Raw genomic sequence first — 17,822 nt, 5'->3', positions numbered from 1 at the left:
AATAAGTGGGTTGCCAAAAATGACAGTAACCTACAGCATTATATAACACTTGTTGTTAATATATTATACATATAGACAGCTTTCAGCCGTAAACATTACAAAAAATAATAAGTTGATTTGTATCACTGTAAAAAATTGAATTATATATATACAAAATACACGATTTCTTGGAAAACCGCAGCGTCATTACATGTTATTCTATATATATTTATATTTGTGCTAATTACAAAAAAAAAACGCTATGATATCATTATACAATATACACGTATAATAAAATAAACATCTAGGACCTATATCTCAATGCTTTATTTGTGGGTCTGGGTCAGTGCGATTTGTGTTTAGGCGCTAAAACAATATTGGGCATAAAAAGACCTAAAATATTATTGGAAGGTTCTACAATAGTGGATAACTTACAAAGTTGTTTTAAAGTTGTATTTTTATATAATTAAATGGTATTAAATTCACATTACAATAATTAACATACCATGCAAGTATTATACAATAAATTTTGTCGAAAAATATTCACTAGGGAAAAATATATAGCCCAATGAAACTTATTACTATTTGATTGACCCTCGTAATCGTGCAGAATGTACAAAAAAAAAACCTAAACTAATTATTTGACTTAAACAAACTCGATAGTCTGTAATTGTTACGGTCATCGTAACTCGCAGCGTTATCATCGATTCAAAATTGTAATTAATAAAACAGTTAGGTATCTAACTATAATACCACGTCAAACATTATTAAAAAGAGCTGCATTGATTGGAAATTATGAAATTATGCGTTGTGCGAATAATCGAACCGAGAAAAAACAATGTAAATATGTAGTATAATATTGCTTTTCGTTTTACTTGTACTGACACGGCGTAACACTTGTATACAAAAATATCTCGAGAATAATATTATGAACCGCAAGGTTTGGCATTTGCGTAGGTAAGTACGTATTATTTTCGAGAGATGGATCTAGCAGTGTAATTGTTTATCCACACGCATCGCGTATAGATAATAAATAAACCCTTATTTACTGGCGCTGCACGTATGAGCAATATTTGAATTTCTAGAAATACGATAACCGCTAAAGAGCGGTGCATAACACGCTGTAACACGTTTAACGTTTAACAATATCATTAAATACAAACACGATAACCCTTTAAAATAAGGTATACATCACACACCTGTAAGACGTTCATCGATAAATGATATCGTCCAGTCAACAATATATTATTATATTTATATTCATAATAATATATTCATAATTCACGCTTACGGATTCGGGGAAACATTACGTCTACGCACACACGCCACACACATACCGATAATAAAACATAATAATATATTATTGTGCCATACAGTAGTGAAACTTCCGTAGTTGACTCATCATCGTTCGTTCTGATATCGATCGAGTTTTGGTGGCGAGTGGCAAGCTTGGCGGCTACCTACCGACCGATAGCCAAAACACAAACTTTACAGAATCGGGACGCTGAGAGCAGGTCGAAAATCCACAGCTATTATTCGCCCGCACCGAACAGCGTCTTCCCGCGGCATCGTGTCAACAAACCAAAAAACCATATAACGGATATCGCGTGAACGTGCTCGATTCGCGAGTTACTGCGCGTAACACCACGAAGTCGGGTACATATACTTAATAATAATGTTGTATTATAAGTCGTATTGTTATCGTTTTGGATTGTTGTATTAGAAACGATCGTAGTGTATCCCGGAGCAAGAAAACCGCTGATGACCAAACAATAGCAAAATGTTATTACGGTTGTAGACGACCATAATATAATATTGTTATAGGTATATCTATATAAGTAATGTATTTTTTCGTACAAGACAATTACTCCGTTGACGTGTTTCTACTTTGCATGTACCTATTGAACATGATCCGGGGCGGTATTCGACTTGGTATATATATATAATATATATATAACTATTAACTATAGTTTGAAATAAGTTGTTTCATTTATGCCTTTTGGTCAACATGTCCTTATTATTACCGTAGGACTCCGTATATAATACACGGTATAAGTCATTATATCGGCCATGCTCAATAAAGTTCTAGCACTAAAAAACAAAACGTTATTTATGACGTAGCGCTTTATTATGCCCTCGTAACCAAAAATTTATGAATTTATTTTTATCATGGTATACCTAGTTAAAGAATCGTATTGTTGTACTATTATTTTCAAATCACTCGCGAGAGTCGATATAATTTGTTTGTTTTATATTGTTAACAAAAAAATATTGTAACATATTTTTAAAGATAATTTTTTTTTTATCCTGCAGTTGCCACTGGCTAGATAGGCTGTAATTGAAAATAATAAATATGTTATTTAAATTGTACATATATGTTATAATTAATAATCAAAAATCTATTTAATTTATCTATATGATGTATAATTTATTCATAATTCATTAAACGCATTTAAATTTAAAATGAAAAATCAAATTCGACTTTCGGAAAACCTTGATGTCATATATTGTAAGGCTGCAGAGCCAAGGTATTCGATGAGCTGTCGAAAATTCGACTTATAGAAGTTCAAGTTATCGAGGTTCCATTGTAAATATATAACACTATACATTATTGTTATAGTTTTCATCGCTTGTAAGGTTGCATATTATGAAAAGTTTTTATGTAGGTACTGTTTTTAATTCTCTCTAATAGCTTCGAAAAAATTAACAATTTTATTAAATATGTATAAAAAAATAAATGAAATACAATAAGTTTTAATCATTCAAACTTGACTATACCCCTATAATGAATTGCGAAGCTGAAATAATTATAGACATCAATAACTTATTATGATCAGTAATATAACTTATTATTATAATTTTTCGTCGTGTATCAACTTTTCAAACGTCAATACACTAATAGTTTATTATGGATAACTATTATTGAGCTGTCTAAAATATTGATCATGTAACATTTTTTTATGATAAATGATTTCTATTAAAAAAAAACTAATGCAGCATATGGTGAAACAAAAAATTTAAATATCTACGAATTACAAAAAAATAATTAAATATACAACTGCAAGGGTATAAGTACTACTATGTTGAAAAAATATCATTAGTATAACATGTTACAAAAATATTACCTAAATAAAATGTTATTAGTACAAAATATACAATTATGATGATGATTCAAAAAATTCAATTATTCAATTAATATTTAGTATTAATTCAGTTTTTATTATAATAGTTAGTATACAATGATATATAATAATAATTAATAATTAATTATCATTAATAGTATACAAATTGTATATCTTATATAAATGTTACGAATTAAAAATTAAAAGTAATTTATTAATGTAAGTAAATAGTAACTATTAAATATTAATTATACTTGCAGGATTGGAGTTATATAAATTATATTATGTATTTTTCATATTTTTTTTAGTATTCCTATTATATTTTATACTGACTAAATTTTGTCCATGCCATATTTCAGTGATGATACTATTTTTTTAAATATTATGTTGATATCGCAATATTCAACAAGTGATTCACTACTGAGTATAGGTTCATTTTTTGTATTGTAAACCAAAGCAATATCTAGGAAAATATAAGAACTTTTAATTTATTTTTCTTTTAAGAACGTATGAAATATTAATAGTTTTATCTGGATATTGTAAGTCATATAATGTACGCCAAGATCTATTTAGTATAAGACACTCATTATTTTGGTAAATACTAAAATTTTTGAGAATACGGTTTTTGCATAATTAAAGTCGTTACAAAAAAACATTTTTAGAAAAAAATTATATTTTTTCAATTTGTGTTATTATTATTTTGTGAAGTTTTTTACACTTGAATAACAACATCATAGCATGAAAATTATTATTTCGTATAAAATGTCGAATAATTATAATTTATAAGTTTTAACTTTAAAATTTAAATACGTACTTATAAGTTATTATCTCATAAACTGCAATGTCCAAATGTTGATGTTTTGTATAATATTTAAATATTAAAAAAACACTTAGGAATTAAAAATACATGTTAACAATAAAAATATATATAAAACTAAAAAGTTATAGCGATTACAAATTCTAATCTAAATTTTACAAGAAATGTATTGTTTTAGCTTTTTATAATAACGTAAAATATATTTTCAAAACCTTATTGTTTTTGAAACAATGAGTGTGCTACGTTAAATGGATCTGGACCGGATCATCCGGTATACCCGAATAACATCAATAAAACTATTGCATTACAAATTACAAATAGCCAATAAATTTATACTATTGTATATGTCATAATATGTCATATGTATATATATATTTTTATGTATGATGGTTTATTCGTATGGCAAAATAGTAAATTATTTATTACGTCAAGCAACTTCCAGCCTTTATTTATATCCTGTGTATATTATCTTAGCTATTTTAATGAAATTCGTGTTATGTTTTGTATAGCAAGTGGGATGCTAAAGGCCCGAATGTTTGTCGAGCCTATGCCGTTCAAATTGCTGGTTGTTCGATGGTTACTTTTGGCCATTAGCGTGCAAACCGTTTTCTCAAGACCCATTCAAGAATCCAGCAATACACGTCGACGCCGATCAACGCCAATTTACGAGGATGTGGTACGTTGATGAACTATATATTACTATAGTTAATTATATATCATATAATATTATTTAACGTTAACCGAGGTATCGCGTAGAACCAAGTTGCAACTGAGTATACCAAGCATTGATTATAGCTCAGCTTTCAAATCAATATGCACATGACGTAGGATGTAGGAACTATAGCTGTGAATCCCAGATTAAGTGTTCTATATTTTGTTAAATACGTTGGATCTACGTACAAACTTTTAAAATACCTATACATATAAACTATTATTTGTTACATCTATATTTCATGTTATAGTAATAATTTTATAAATTAAAGTTATCAATAGATATAGCCAATATAGATACATACGACAATGTAGGTAATAATATTCAGATTTTATGTCAAAACAATAATTTATATTGAAATATCAAATTTTTTATAAAAGTATTATTTTTAAATTTTAATAAATACAATAATTTAACTCCAGATAGTGTATTTGGTGAAAACTCATTAATTTGTTTTTACTTTACTGGAGAATTATGTCAAAATCGTAATTTATATCAATAAACTTTATCTAATAAAAATATTCTTAAACTATGGCTTTGATTTATAATATAAAAATAATGATGATTCAGTGGTTTAAGCTTTGAAGGAGCAAATTTAGTTGTATGACTTAAGACTTTATTATAAAACAGATATGAGTGTTTATACGCCTAATACACATTCCAGTAATTCCAGTAATGATATTGATATAATATGATTGAGATGGTTTAACCTTGAGTATACACTATTACAATAATACATATTATATTATGAAATATAGAGCATAGGTATATTATAATTGTTAGCATGTATTTTTTCAAAAATTTTTTATTTATTTATTTATTTATTAATCATTTTTTCAGTCAAATCGATTACAATTAAATAATTATTATAAATTATACAGTCATAATAGCTGATACGCATATTGTATCAATCGAGCTATAAGCTATTATCTGGTATACGGAGTTAATAGATATTATAATTATTTTTATTATAAAATACGTATACATTTAAAATTATGACTTAATTCATGAAATGAAACGTATAGTAGATAGATAATTTAGAAACAAAATAATCAGCATAAGTGTCACATTTATGGATAAGATATTATGTTTAAACTTTAAATACATTGACTTTTTGTAATTTTATTGATACACACATTCTCATCAAATTCAGTACTTATTTTATTGATTACCTTTTTTTATTTTTATTTTTTTATTAATATTATATCATTATAGTATCTACTACCTATCTATTGAATTGACTTTCACATAAACTTTTTATTAGACTTTTAACTTCGTTATTTTATTTGTTGTATGTATAGTTTTCCTCAAGTAATTGAGGGAGTTTCTTGAAATTGTTAATAATGTATATGGTGATAATAGTGTGTGACGATTTGATGTATTTTCCTGCTTCTCTATCTATATGTAGCATTAAGTGTTTGGTTTGTATGGATATCATTAAATATTATCCGATGTATAATTTATAAACAGATAACATATTTGTATGGTTGAATAATTCCCCTGATGGATATTTTAATGGTAGGGAGTACGAAATGTCTACAATAGTTTTTTGGGTAATATGCAATGCATTATAATTTCTGTTCGATTTGTATCTCCCAACATGTGTCATATAATATGATTCAGTTACACAGTTTACGTATGTTTGTCTTATTTTGATTTATCAATAAATCAAATTTTATAGAATAATACAGTTAAGCTCCTAGTTTTATTTTTAATATTCTATGTGTGTTCCGACCATTTAAGATTAAAATCTATTAATTACATTTGATGTAATGATTCTTTTATAGGTTGTATATAATATTATAGTTTAAACTTCAGCTGTTTAATATACTGATGATAATCATTAGATGCAAGATACCTTTAGGGCATTGAACCATCCAAATAGGACAATCATGATATACGATATTTACAGAATCACTATATATTCAAAACATCCTCCTCATTATTATAAATACATATATTATGTAATATAAAATATGAATGATATATTTATGATAAATTACAAACCAATTCAAGTAAAAGAACAATACATTATCTATTATTAACATGATTCAAGTTAGTTATAAAAATAATAATATAATCATCTATAATACATTTATGTTATAACTATACCTATACTTAATACTCCATAAAGTCTGCAGTTCTACTATAAAATTATAACATAGGTATAAGTAAAAAGTATATATGATATATCTTTAGATAGGTACGTGTACGCGCGGTTTACCTATTATATGTGTACATTAACGAAGATGATTACACAGAATATCCTGAAAATAAAATGTATAAAAGCTACTCATTGTATGTATACTTTGCGCACGTTAAAAGCATGGCCAGTAGTTAACAAAGGATAATTGGTTTTAGACGGCAAAGTGGTTAAGCTCTTAACGTGTGTGGATTATAGTTGGTACCTAATAATAAAATAATAAATAATAGTAGTGCAATGTGACAATGAAAAAGAAATAATTATAAAATAAAAACACGGTGGTCCTAGTCATTGGAACGCATTCGTATTCTTCCTACAACTGTGATTCAGTGATTGCACAATAACATCAAATTAATGATTATCAAAATACTAAAAAATAAATAGGTACTCTACAGCCTTGTATAGGTTAGGTTAGTTTTACCGTATAAAAAAATCGGAAAGTGTTGGAAGTACAAGTATGATTTGTATTGTTGTTATATTATTATGATTACGAATTACGACAGTAACTATATTATTCTATTATTATTTATTATGGAGTCAAGCTGGGGAAGAAATAATTTTATTGTACTCGAGGTCGCTCTATACAAATGCTTTATGGATCACCGTTGCTGATATACACAACTCGTCATAAGTCCGAACGCAGGTGCACAATTTGAGAAAGCCTATCGTGACTATACCTTGTGAGTCATCTATATGGCCTGTATAAATAGTTTTGGACTAAGAGAGGTGTAACAATTGGGGACCGTGCGTATCCAATAATGTGTGCAATACTGTATTTCTGTAATGTGTATTGTGTATTATTTGGAAGTGGCCAGTAGATATATATAGGTATATCGTATATACTATATTATAATGTGCTCGTAAACACTTATATATACACACATTAACCATCATTCAAACCGATCGAACAGACTTCGGCCGATATTTATATAAATTATTTTTTTGATAGTGTACATCACGCGAGCTGAGATCGATGACGTCTGGGGAAAATGTTAATTAATTATAATAATCCTGCACCCAGGACAACGCCTCAATTTACTAACACATGGCGTTCTGCAGCCCCAAAAATAATACTTTATATATATATATTACACAAGTAGGTATTCGTTAATCGTAAACCGGTAAACCTATATAGGGTAGGTACTCTGTACGTGTAGTATTAATATAACATTTTAAAAATAGAGGTGTGCCGCGTGACCGTACGTTGCGGTAGGTTATACGATATACATATTATACACACCGAATAGAAACGATTGTTATAACAAAAAAGAGTACTGACGATAGTTTTAAACAGTATACAGTATAATATTATGAACAATAGTTATAATAGTATTTTATGGAGTGTGCAGTGTTCCACTGGACTGCTTCAGAACCGTAGACGCAGTGGTATACAGTATTATAAGTACCATAAAATATTATAATTTCTAAAACACTTCATAGAACCTGCACGATTACATTCAAGGTCTGTTATTTTTTTTTTTTTTAATTATTGGAGTAAAATAAATGATCTTGAAAAATCTCATCAATTTGGTAAATTGAAATTATCTTGTTAACTGCTTTTCCGCCACGACGTCGTGGTCGTTACCTTTATATCTAAATGCTTATAAATCAAGTTTCTATTTTTATTTTTATTTATTATGTCTGGACAACTAGTAAAAAAAAAGTATAATATAGTTGATCTCCCGTTTTTACAAATCATTTACTCTGTGACACTGTTTTGCCTCGTAATTTATTAATTGTAAATATAATAATATTAATACAGTATTAATTTGTAATAGGTAACTAAATACTAACGACAACATGGTTAATAATATTAAACAATGTTGTTATGGTTAACTACTAACTACTACTAAATACGATCTACGAACTATTACTGTTAAATTTCGTAAAATATTTTTTCATTTATTCTAGTCAATTTTAATTAATATATAATATTATTATGTATTTGTGTAGTATATATACCAATATGAAATACAACATTTATTAAGTAAAATAATGAGCCCCTATGTTAAGGTATGTTATATTAAAGCTTAGTGTTATGTTAATATAAATTATATTATTTAAATTATAAATGTAACTATGCAAGATGAAGTGTTAAATTATAATAGAAGTATCAAAAATTCTAAATAAAAAGATAAATATGCACCATACCTAACCTAACAAACATTCATCTAACTTAACCTAACCATGGTTCGATATATTCCACTATCGGTATGATAACTATGAATAGTTAATTCATAATATTCGTATACTTAAAGAATAGGACTTCACTAAACAACTGTATAATTTCGTTATAAAAGTTGACTACTATATTGACTATTGATTCTATATAGATCTATTAGACTAAAAAACGTTTTAACCTAGTTTTAACGTTTTATACCTTTTAATATAGTTTTTAAATTTTCTTAGTTCTACGAGTATAAACGACGTTGTATAATAGTCATATATATTATGTATTAAACCGTCTATCCCTTATGAGTAGATCTAAGATTTGTATGCTAAAAAATTATTAAATATGTAAAAATATAAACTTAACTATTTGAAAGAAATACACAAAAATACAGGTACGAAAAAATTATTTATAAATTGATATTAATCATACTATCATATAACATAAATAATAGTATTAAAATTTGATTATTTTATTTTTTTATTGAGTTAAGGCTTCAATATCTAAGGTCGTTATAGCCTGAAAGTTTTATATATAATCATATAGATTGTTTTAAAACAACTTTGACTTATGTCCGTGAAAAATGTGAAGATATTTCCCAAATTTCCCTCTTCAAGTGATGCTTGTTTCATATATAGTAAGTGGGTTCCCAAGAATTCGTCTGAAGCTGTAAAAATTTGGGGCATTCTAGTACGATCTGTTTAATGGTCAATAGTATGCTACACAGTTCGCAGGTTTGACTTTCTTTTTTGGTTATAATCTTTGATTGAGTACTTATTTATTATTTCATCCCATAATTTACTATACAATTTATATTTCTCATTTAACTATGAAAATACGTATATTGTACGTGACAAAATTTTTTTTATTTATCGTTGAAAAAAATTATCGGCAATTAGATCGTAATATTTATTTATATCAGCTAAAGCTTCTTTCGATGTCACATGATGTAGCTGGGTTATATTTAAACAAAGACATTTGTCCTGGTAGCTGGTGTTAAATTACTGCAGTTGAAATTGTCTTCGTCTGATTCGCTATTTGTTACTAAATTAGGTACTGTACTTAATGTTAATAGAGTTATAAATCCTTTATTTTTTTTTACAACTGATGATATTTTTGGTTTTTTAATGTATCTGATATTCGTTCTTTAAACTCAAGTACAAGAGTAAACATAAATAAAAATAAGTAAAATATAAAAATCGAATAATTTTTATTAGAATAATACAAATCGTGACATTACTGACTAAAGCTTCTTTTTTTTTTAAAGGAGAACCCGCGGCAACATTATAGGCCATTGGGTGTGGTATGGTACGGTGGGGATTATTTTTGTATATCTTTGTATATTTTTGTTTGTAGATTTTTGAATTGGTTGTGTAGCACGTATTTGTGTATGTACGGCAAGGATATATGTTGCTAAAATTCCCGGGTGGTCACCAATCTGGGAGCTAGCAACTGCGGCCGGTACGTACATTCAGTGCGTTTCCGCAGATTGAGTGTAAAACTCACAACTCACCAAGCCACTAAAGGTTCTTTTTTTTTTTTAATTATCCGGCGGTAACTAAGGCCATTGGGGAAGGGGGTAGTACTGTAGGTTCTTATGGAACTGTAGGTTGGTTTTACACGTGGGTGAGAGTTTTGGCAGAATTTCTATTGGGGCACCCGTAGGTTTCTGCCTCGCCTCGGAGTGGGGGATGGCAGCACTTGTTCTCCGGACACCGTGACTTGCCCAGAGAAAAATGCCGCCCGATGGTCGAGGATCGAACCCGGTCCGGCTGAGCCACAGCCGATACGGTAGACCACTCGGCCACCTCGTCCCCAAAGGTTCTTTTGTACGTTGCAAAAATACATATTACTGCACACAAATCCTATCATTACTTATGAAATACGAAGATTGAATGCAGTCCGTTTCTTATGCTCAATTGATGTCAATTTGATGATGTCTGACAACAAATAAAAATTGTTAAGTTCAACTATTTTACTTTCTTACAGCATCAGTAGATTAAAATTATTATTTAAATAAGTAATTAATATTTAATACAACTTACATGTATCTACATTTAACATATACTAACATGTGTGTGTTTGAATAAATATACGAATTTAAAATATTTCTAATTTTGCTAATTTTCTGTGTTTTTACTTTTTTATAATATTGAATTATATCATAGAATCTATTAAACTATACTACTTCAGTACGACTGTAATAAGTTATAAATTATAACCATAAAAATTAAAATTTTAAGTAAATTATTACGAAATATTATATATTTAAGATTTAGCTGATATATATAATTATGAAACTGTTTCATGTAATTTCAAATTTTTAAAAATTAATTGTTAGTGGCTTGTATCAACAATCTTTATTCAATTTAATTAAACTTGTTGTTTATAATAATGGCTTTTAGAAAAAAAATTGTTGTTAATTATTTAACAATATATTTCCTTGTTATTCAAAAAATACTTAAATGGTTTCAATTTAATTAAGAAAATCTTTTTATTAGATTATGATTGGTGTAGTATAAATACGAGCGGACCAATTAACCAACTCTAATACTAAATGGCATCCGTCTTTTTGTATAAAATAGGCAATAACATTAATATTTTATATATAATTTACTGCGTTTATATGAAGCCGTTAAAATGGTTTAGGCGATAAACGATTCCGAAACGTATAGATGCATACAATATTTTATGACCCTAAATCGGTTTTGACTTTTAAATGTTGCCCATAAGGCCATAACTATATATGTATTTGGATACATACCTATTTATTTCATTGTTATAAAATATTGACAAACATTTTAGCGGCTATTGGTATTTACGTGCAGGTTACACCTACAATTATTTTTTTAGATATTGTTTTAATTATAGTGACTATATGAAATTTCAATTAAAATATACAGTAGCGTATTTAAGGATGGGGTTGGGGTTACAAAATAACTGTTCTACATTATTCACTATTCGTATGTTACTTTTTTCATGTAATAATTATAAATAATTTTACTGATTTTCGCTATGTTTTAAACCGTATTATTAAACTAATTAATGGTTTTTGCAATTAGTTAGAGAATGGTTAAGTGAAATTACTTTGTTTATAGTTGTCATTATGTAATATACATATTGTTGATCACATGGAATATTTATTAAACTTAATATGATTCAAAAGTTAAAAGCGAAAAAAATGCAAGTTAATTTACGACATAATATTTTATACTTGACTATATTGAGTATTGGAAGACGCATACCTACTTAATTAATTTTAATTCAATAAAATAGTTTGATGTTTCGTCAATTTGAATATAATCTTTGGGAACACTTATAAATTCAAATAACGAGCAGCTGAAGAAATATTTTTTGTTTTCGTTTTTGTGAAGTGTAGGCATAGCATACTATATCAACACATGTCACTGTTGAAAGAGATCAGATGATGCTGAATTTTTAAAATCCCATGATATTGAATTATGGCTTATGGGCGATAATGATAAATAAAAGGTAGCTATAGGTAGCTATAAATAATGCCAACTCTTTTTGATTTTGGTGGGTTATGACACTATTAGGGTTATCGATTTTTGTACTGCTACCTATTTTAATTCTTCTGTTCGTGTGATTGTTGAACGATCAAGAAGTTTTTTTTTACTCGCATTCCTTTTAAGCAATGAAGAAAATAACTAGACAATCACTGGAGGCAGTGCATAGTATTTCTACGCAGACCTTGTTTTACCATATACGGTAAAATGATAGGTAGGTACACAAAAGACACGACATTTGAAATAATGTAAACAGTAAACACCAATTGTCAACAGTTCCCTCACGGCATGTCGTATAAGTGCGTTAGTAATAGTATATACGCTTATATAGAATTCTGTACTTACATATTTCTATATACCATAATATATATATATATATACTTATAAAAGTCAAGGATAATAAATGTTGAAAAAATCTCAGCAAATGCACTTACACGGAAGCGATTGTTTATGTTTGCTTTTAAATTTAAAACAACGATACATAATATTCTATTATCGAGACTATCTAATATAGTGCGCAACGCCCGTCCAATCTGTATCATGTCACGATTGTTTGATTGTTGGGTTAAAAATTAAAATGGTTCAAAGAATTATTAGTTCAACGTTTCCGGTATAGAAATCGTCGTGTCCATTAAACATTAAATCAATTTAATATTATCTATCTTACGATTCTTACTTTATCTTCGAAAATATTAAAAATATAAATAAATGTATAAAATTACATGACCCAATAAGTCGGTCTTAAAATAATATCGAATAATAAAATAGATAATGATCGGTCTTGATTTTGGTACCACGTTGTATATTTTTCTTGTTATTCATCGTCATATTATTGTTTTATTAGACTACCACGATATTATCTCAAAACAAAAATTAATTAAACATATTTCATCAATATTCCCACTATATCCCACACTTAATAATCTTATGACAGTAATGACAGCTATATGCCTATATGGCCATATATATATCATTGGTTAGTTACTCATCAATTACATAATTTAACTTATAGGTACCCATTAAACAAAATGTTCACGAAGTATTTTATTTCTCAAGTTTCAAAATATACCTATTATAATATACTATAACTGCCTACCTATACTCCTTTATTTATTATACTCTTCGCAGCCCGTTGCAGGCGTAAAATACGATTTTTTTCCTAAACGACCACAATCGGGATTAATAAATTGACACGACATATGTAAACACATAAATATATTATTACATAGCAAGTTAACACTGCAGAATATTACAATAATAATCGCTAAACGGGCCACCACTTCCGCAGCTGAATTCTGTACAATATTTTATCGTTCCATTTACATTGTATAATATTGAATGTTTTATTTCGTAGTAAAAAAGTTCTGTTCATCATTATTATTTATTATTATACTACTTCGAGTGGTCTCCGGAAGTATATATTGTATACGAGTGATGTGCATCGGCTCTTGATTATTGGGTCATTCAGATATGAAATCGGAAGACCAAGTGCCTATTACGGACTCATATATGTAATCATCTATATGTGTATGCTGAGAAAAGAATGTGTCTATGTGTCACTTCTTAATTCTTATATGAAGGGTAATCTCCATTGAAAAACCCAATCTGAATCACTTAATCGTCGTTGTCTGAAGTTACCTATTCTATATGCTTCAGAACTCGGCCGGACTGCACCGCAAAGTGAGACAAAATTTATTTTTAACCAGATAAGATTTTTTTGTTTCTCACAATCTACTTGTAAAATATGGTAAAATATGAACCATAATAATGTATGCTTTTCAAAAAAAAATCTACACGTCCATTCAATTCGTAATTAAAAAACGGGGTTTTTTTGTTTACTATTTGACTGGGCATTAAAATATAGAACCTATAGTTAATATATAAAAATATGGCACGTCGCTGATCGTTATTCGTTTCCGGGTATCGTATACAACGACTATATTTTGTGTATTACTATTATTAGTTTTCTTCTGCAATAGCATAATATTTAAAATATATATATATATATATATAAAGACCATTCGTTTTCCTTATTTTTGTTCACTAGTTCGATAGAAGACCATAAACGTACGAAGCGCCAGTGTATTTCACACGACCCCGACATTTGAATGTTAAGTTTTTTTGATTAAAAAGGTCGTTACGGTCACGTGGAAATCTGTTGTAAGTTCGTTTTTTACACGCGGAAATGAACGCAGCGATTCTTAGTTGTTGCTAGAATTTCCTGACAGATTTTCTTCGACATCGTACTAGACTTATAGTTTAATCACCGTATAATCGATCAAAAACTATAAATTGTAACCACTGGTCTTAAATGTGTGCACTTTTAAACTTTAATGAAATCAATAATCAATTAGTTGTATAACTGTTGAAGACTAATAATAATAACATTTGAATCACATCGATTCTCTTTTATTAGTTTAATTATAAAAATTATATGAAGTAGCTAGAAGTAATATAAACATGTTTTTTCCACAATCCAAACCCTATACACGTAACCATATTATATTTAAACTTTAAACGCTTTTTAAGGTAATTATATACAGCTTTCATTTTCGAAACTTTTTAATAAAATATTCTTTTTTTTTATTTAGCCTACACATCATACACGGTGCGTTGTATAAAAGTATTATTATTATAGTATATAATACTATTATTTATCAATATAATATGAAAATTAATGATCAAAGTTAACCATTTCTCTCCAAAATTATTTTTCATTTAAACGAATGATATTTTTCGCTGAAATATTTTGAATTTAACTGACCGGAATAATTAAATTTTTACGTATCTCACAATGTTTTAAATTTGCAACCTTTTTTTTGACTTCCTAGTCTAAGTTATTAAAACCATATGGCATATTATATACTAAGTATGACGTAAAACATAATAATATTATATACGACTATACAAGTATATAAGTGCAGTATAGCCTCGTTAGCACATCCCGCATGAAACTTGATACCGAATTATAATATATTATACGCACGTATTGTAATTTGTAACATTTGTAACCGGTCCCTCGGTACATTTTAATGCACATAATAATATGTTATATACTTACTCCAACTTCATAATAATGTAAAATTAACACGCGATCCAATAAGGCACATCAATTTTTCCATCATTCCCTGAAACGTGCGTCGTTTCACATTTTCACAATATCTGTCTTTTAACTCCCACAATAATTACGGAACCCAACTTTAACATCGTTCTATGTTACAACCAAAAGCCAAAATATGTTACATCGACTCGACGAAATATTATCTAAACCCAAATAAACAACATTTTGTCTCACAAAAGAGTATGTAAGACATTCAAAATTTTGTCGTAACGCTATTATTATAACACAATGACGAACACGTCATGATAAAATTAGAACTCGAGCATACATGAAATTCAGTATTTTGAATATTATTATTGTTGATGAGGTCACAAATCAGTAAGCCTTAGTCTATAAGTAAATGCTGAGTAGATTTTAAAATTTTTTTTTTTTAAAATACAATATTATATACTTTTTCTGAAAACGTTATTATAATATTATTATAAATATATTATATTATTATTTCTGTTGTTACCGAATGCCTAGACAATTGTTTACCCAATAACATTTGAAAATATTGAGTTGTATTCAGAATAATTTTTCTGCATACAAAAATATGTTTAATAATATACTGCATTATATATGCATATTATATTAAAACACATTTATGAGTATTTTGTTAATTGACGGCGTCAAATATGTATTTGTCTCCGACATTGGACACACTTTATCTTAAAATATGAGTTAATAGGTCAGAAAAAATAATTCGTAACAATTGTCCTTAAATATAATCACAATTAGAATATTGATAGTAAATAACAGTTAATGTTATCTGACGCATCGGAATATTAGGAAACTTTACATATAGTACGAGGTATGACCGATTTGGTAAATTCCATTTACGCTAAAATAAAGATAAATATGGCAATTTAAATTATTTAAAACGAAATAAATTTTAAATGACTCTTTGGAAGAATATGAATTTCTAGTACCTACTATAAAAATAATAGTAAATTTGTATCATTCGTCTATGCATAAATTTCGTAATATTATAATTGGTGCTTTGGTACGATGTATAAACGTGTGTTTAATGTAAGTAATATACAAATATAAACATTTAACTATAAAGATTATAAAATATGTTTCATCTATAAAGTATTATTTATCATTTTAAACATGCAAGTGACTGTAGTTGAACATCCGGAAATTATTGTCATAATCACTTCTGTTTAGTTACGTACAATGGCCCACCTCAATTAGATAGACATTTATTTAACGAAAATAATATGAAATAGATTATTATATAATTTTTTTTTTTTTATTATTAATTAAAGGCTTCAAATACAAATGTTTATTAGCCTACAATGGTTTACATGTTTAATTTATAATATAGTAGAGATTTGATAGTTTTGATGTGCTGTCTTTGGTTCTTGTCTTATATGTTGGTTGTAAGGTCGGCCATCTTGATGAAGTTTACTATGTTTTTTTCTTGTCCTGGTCCGAGTGCGTCTTTGAGTGAGGGGGTGTTTATGTTTGCTTTTGATCTGGCGTTATGGTAAGTGGGGCATTCTAGGAATATTATATAATTATTGTACTGTACTATATTATAATTGTTGAAATTTGAATTTCTGATGTATAATATACATACAAGTTTGTCATTTCTAAATTTGGTAGATAAAAACAATCAATTATATTTGAAATATATTTTTGAATAAGCATACAAATTAGCATTTGGCAGTATTTAAAAACATTTCCGAACTGATTACATACAATTTTGTAGAGCATATCAGTATAAGACGTGATGGATTATGATATTTTGTTGGTAGTATATCATAATTGAAAAAATTATTAATTGGTTTAAATAATAAATGACTAAAAGTGATTAGTTAACTATACATTGTAAAATGATGTTGCAATTGTGTTGCATTTGAAATGATAATAATAATTTTTTATATTGTAATAGTATATATCAATTATTAGATTGTAATTTATAATATTTTGATATCAAATTATCGACGATGGTAAACTCTGAGTATTAAAATGTATAGCTTAAATGATTTTTCTATAGGTTCCTATGAAGCGACAAGGTTATTTTTATCTTATATTGTATATTATAAGTATGTAAGTTTAAAGTTATTGGTAATAATCTACCATTATAAATTATAATGGACTTTATAATGAATAACAATTTTGTTTTTTAAAATTTATATTCCACGTTTAAAAAAATCTTCAGACACTTCGTTTTAGTATAT

The 17,822-nt window shown here is 27.6% G+C and overlaps 1 protein-coding gene across 1 annotated transcript in view; it reads left to right on the top strand.

The window, feature by feature from the left end:
* The window catches only part of LOC107174020 (matrix metalloproteinase-2-like), a 47,255-nt gene that overhangs the window by 3,884 nt on the left and 25,549 nt on the right, over positions 1 to 17,822 (top strand). The window contains exon 2 of the mRNA XM_089222482.1: positions 4,428 to 4,594. Within this exon, the coding sequence (XP_089078608.1) occupies positions 4,436 to 4,594 (159 nt within the window). The 5' untranslated portion in view covers positions 4,428 to 4,435. The remainder of the gene's footprint in view (positions 1 to 4,427; positions 4,595 to 17,822) is intronic.

The sequence above is a fragment of the Diuraphis noxia genome, unplaced genomic scaffold, assembly GCF_037042655.1.
Source record: "Diuraphis noxia isolate RWA-SAM2 unplaced genomic scaffold, SU_Dnox_SAM2 contig0003, whole genome shotgun sequence".
NCBI lineage: Eukaryota > Metazoa > Arthropoda > Insecta > Hemiptera > Aphididae > Diuraphis > Diuraphis noxia.
The sequence above is the reverse complement of the archived record's forward strand: the minus strand, read 5'-3'. Positions and strand labels throughout refer to the sequence as shown.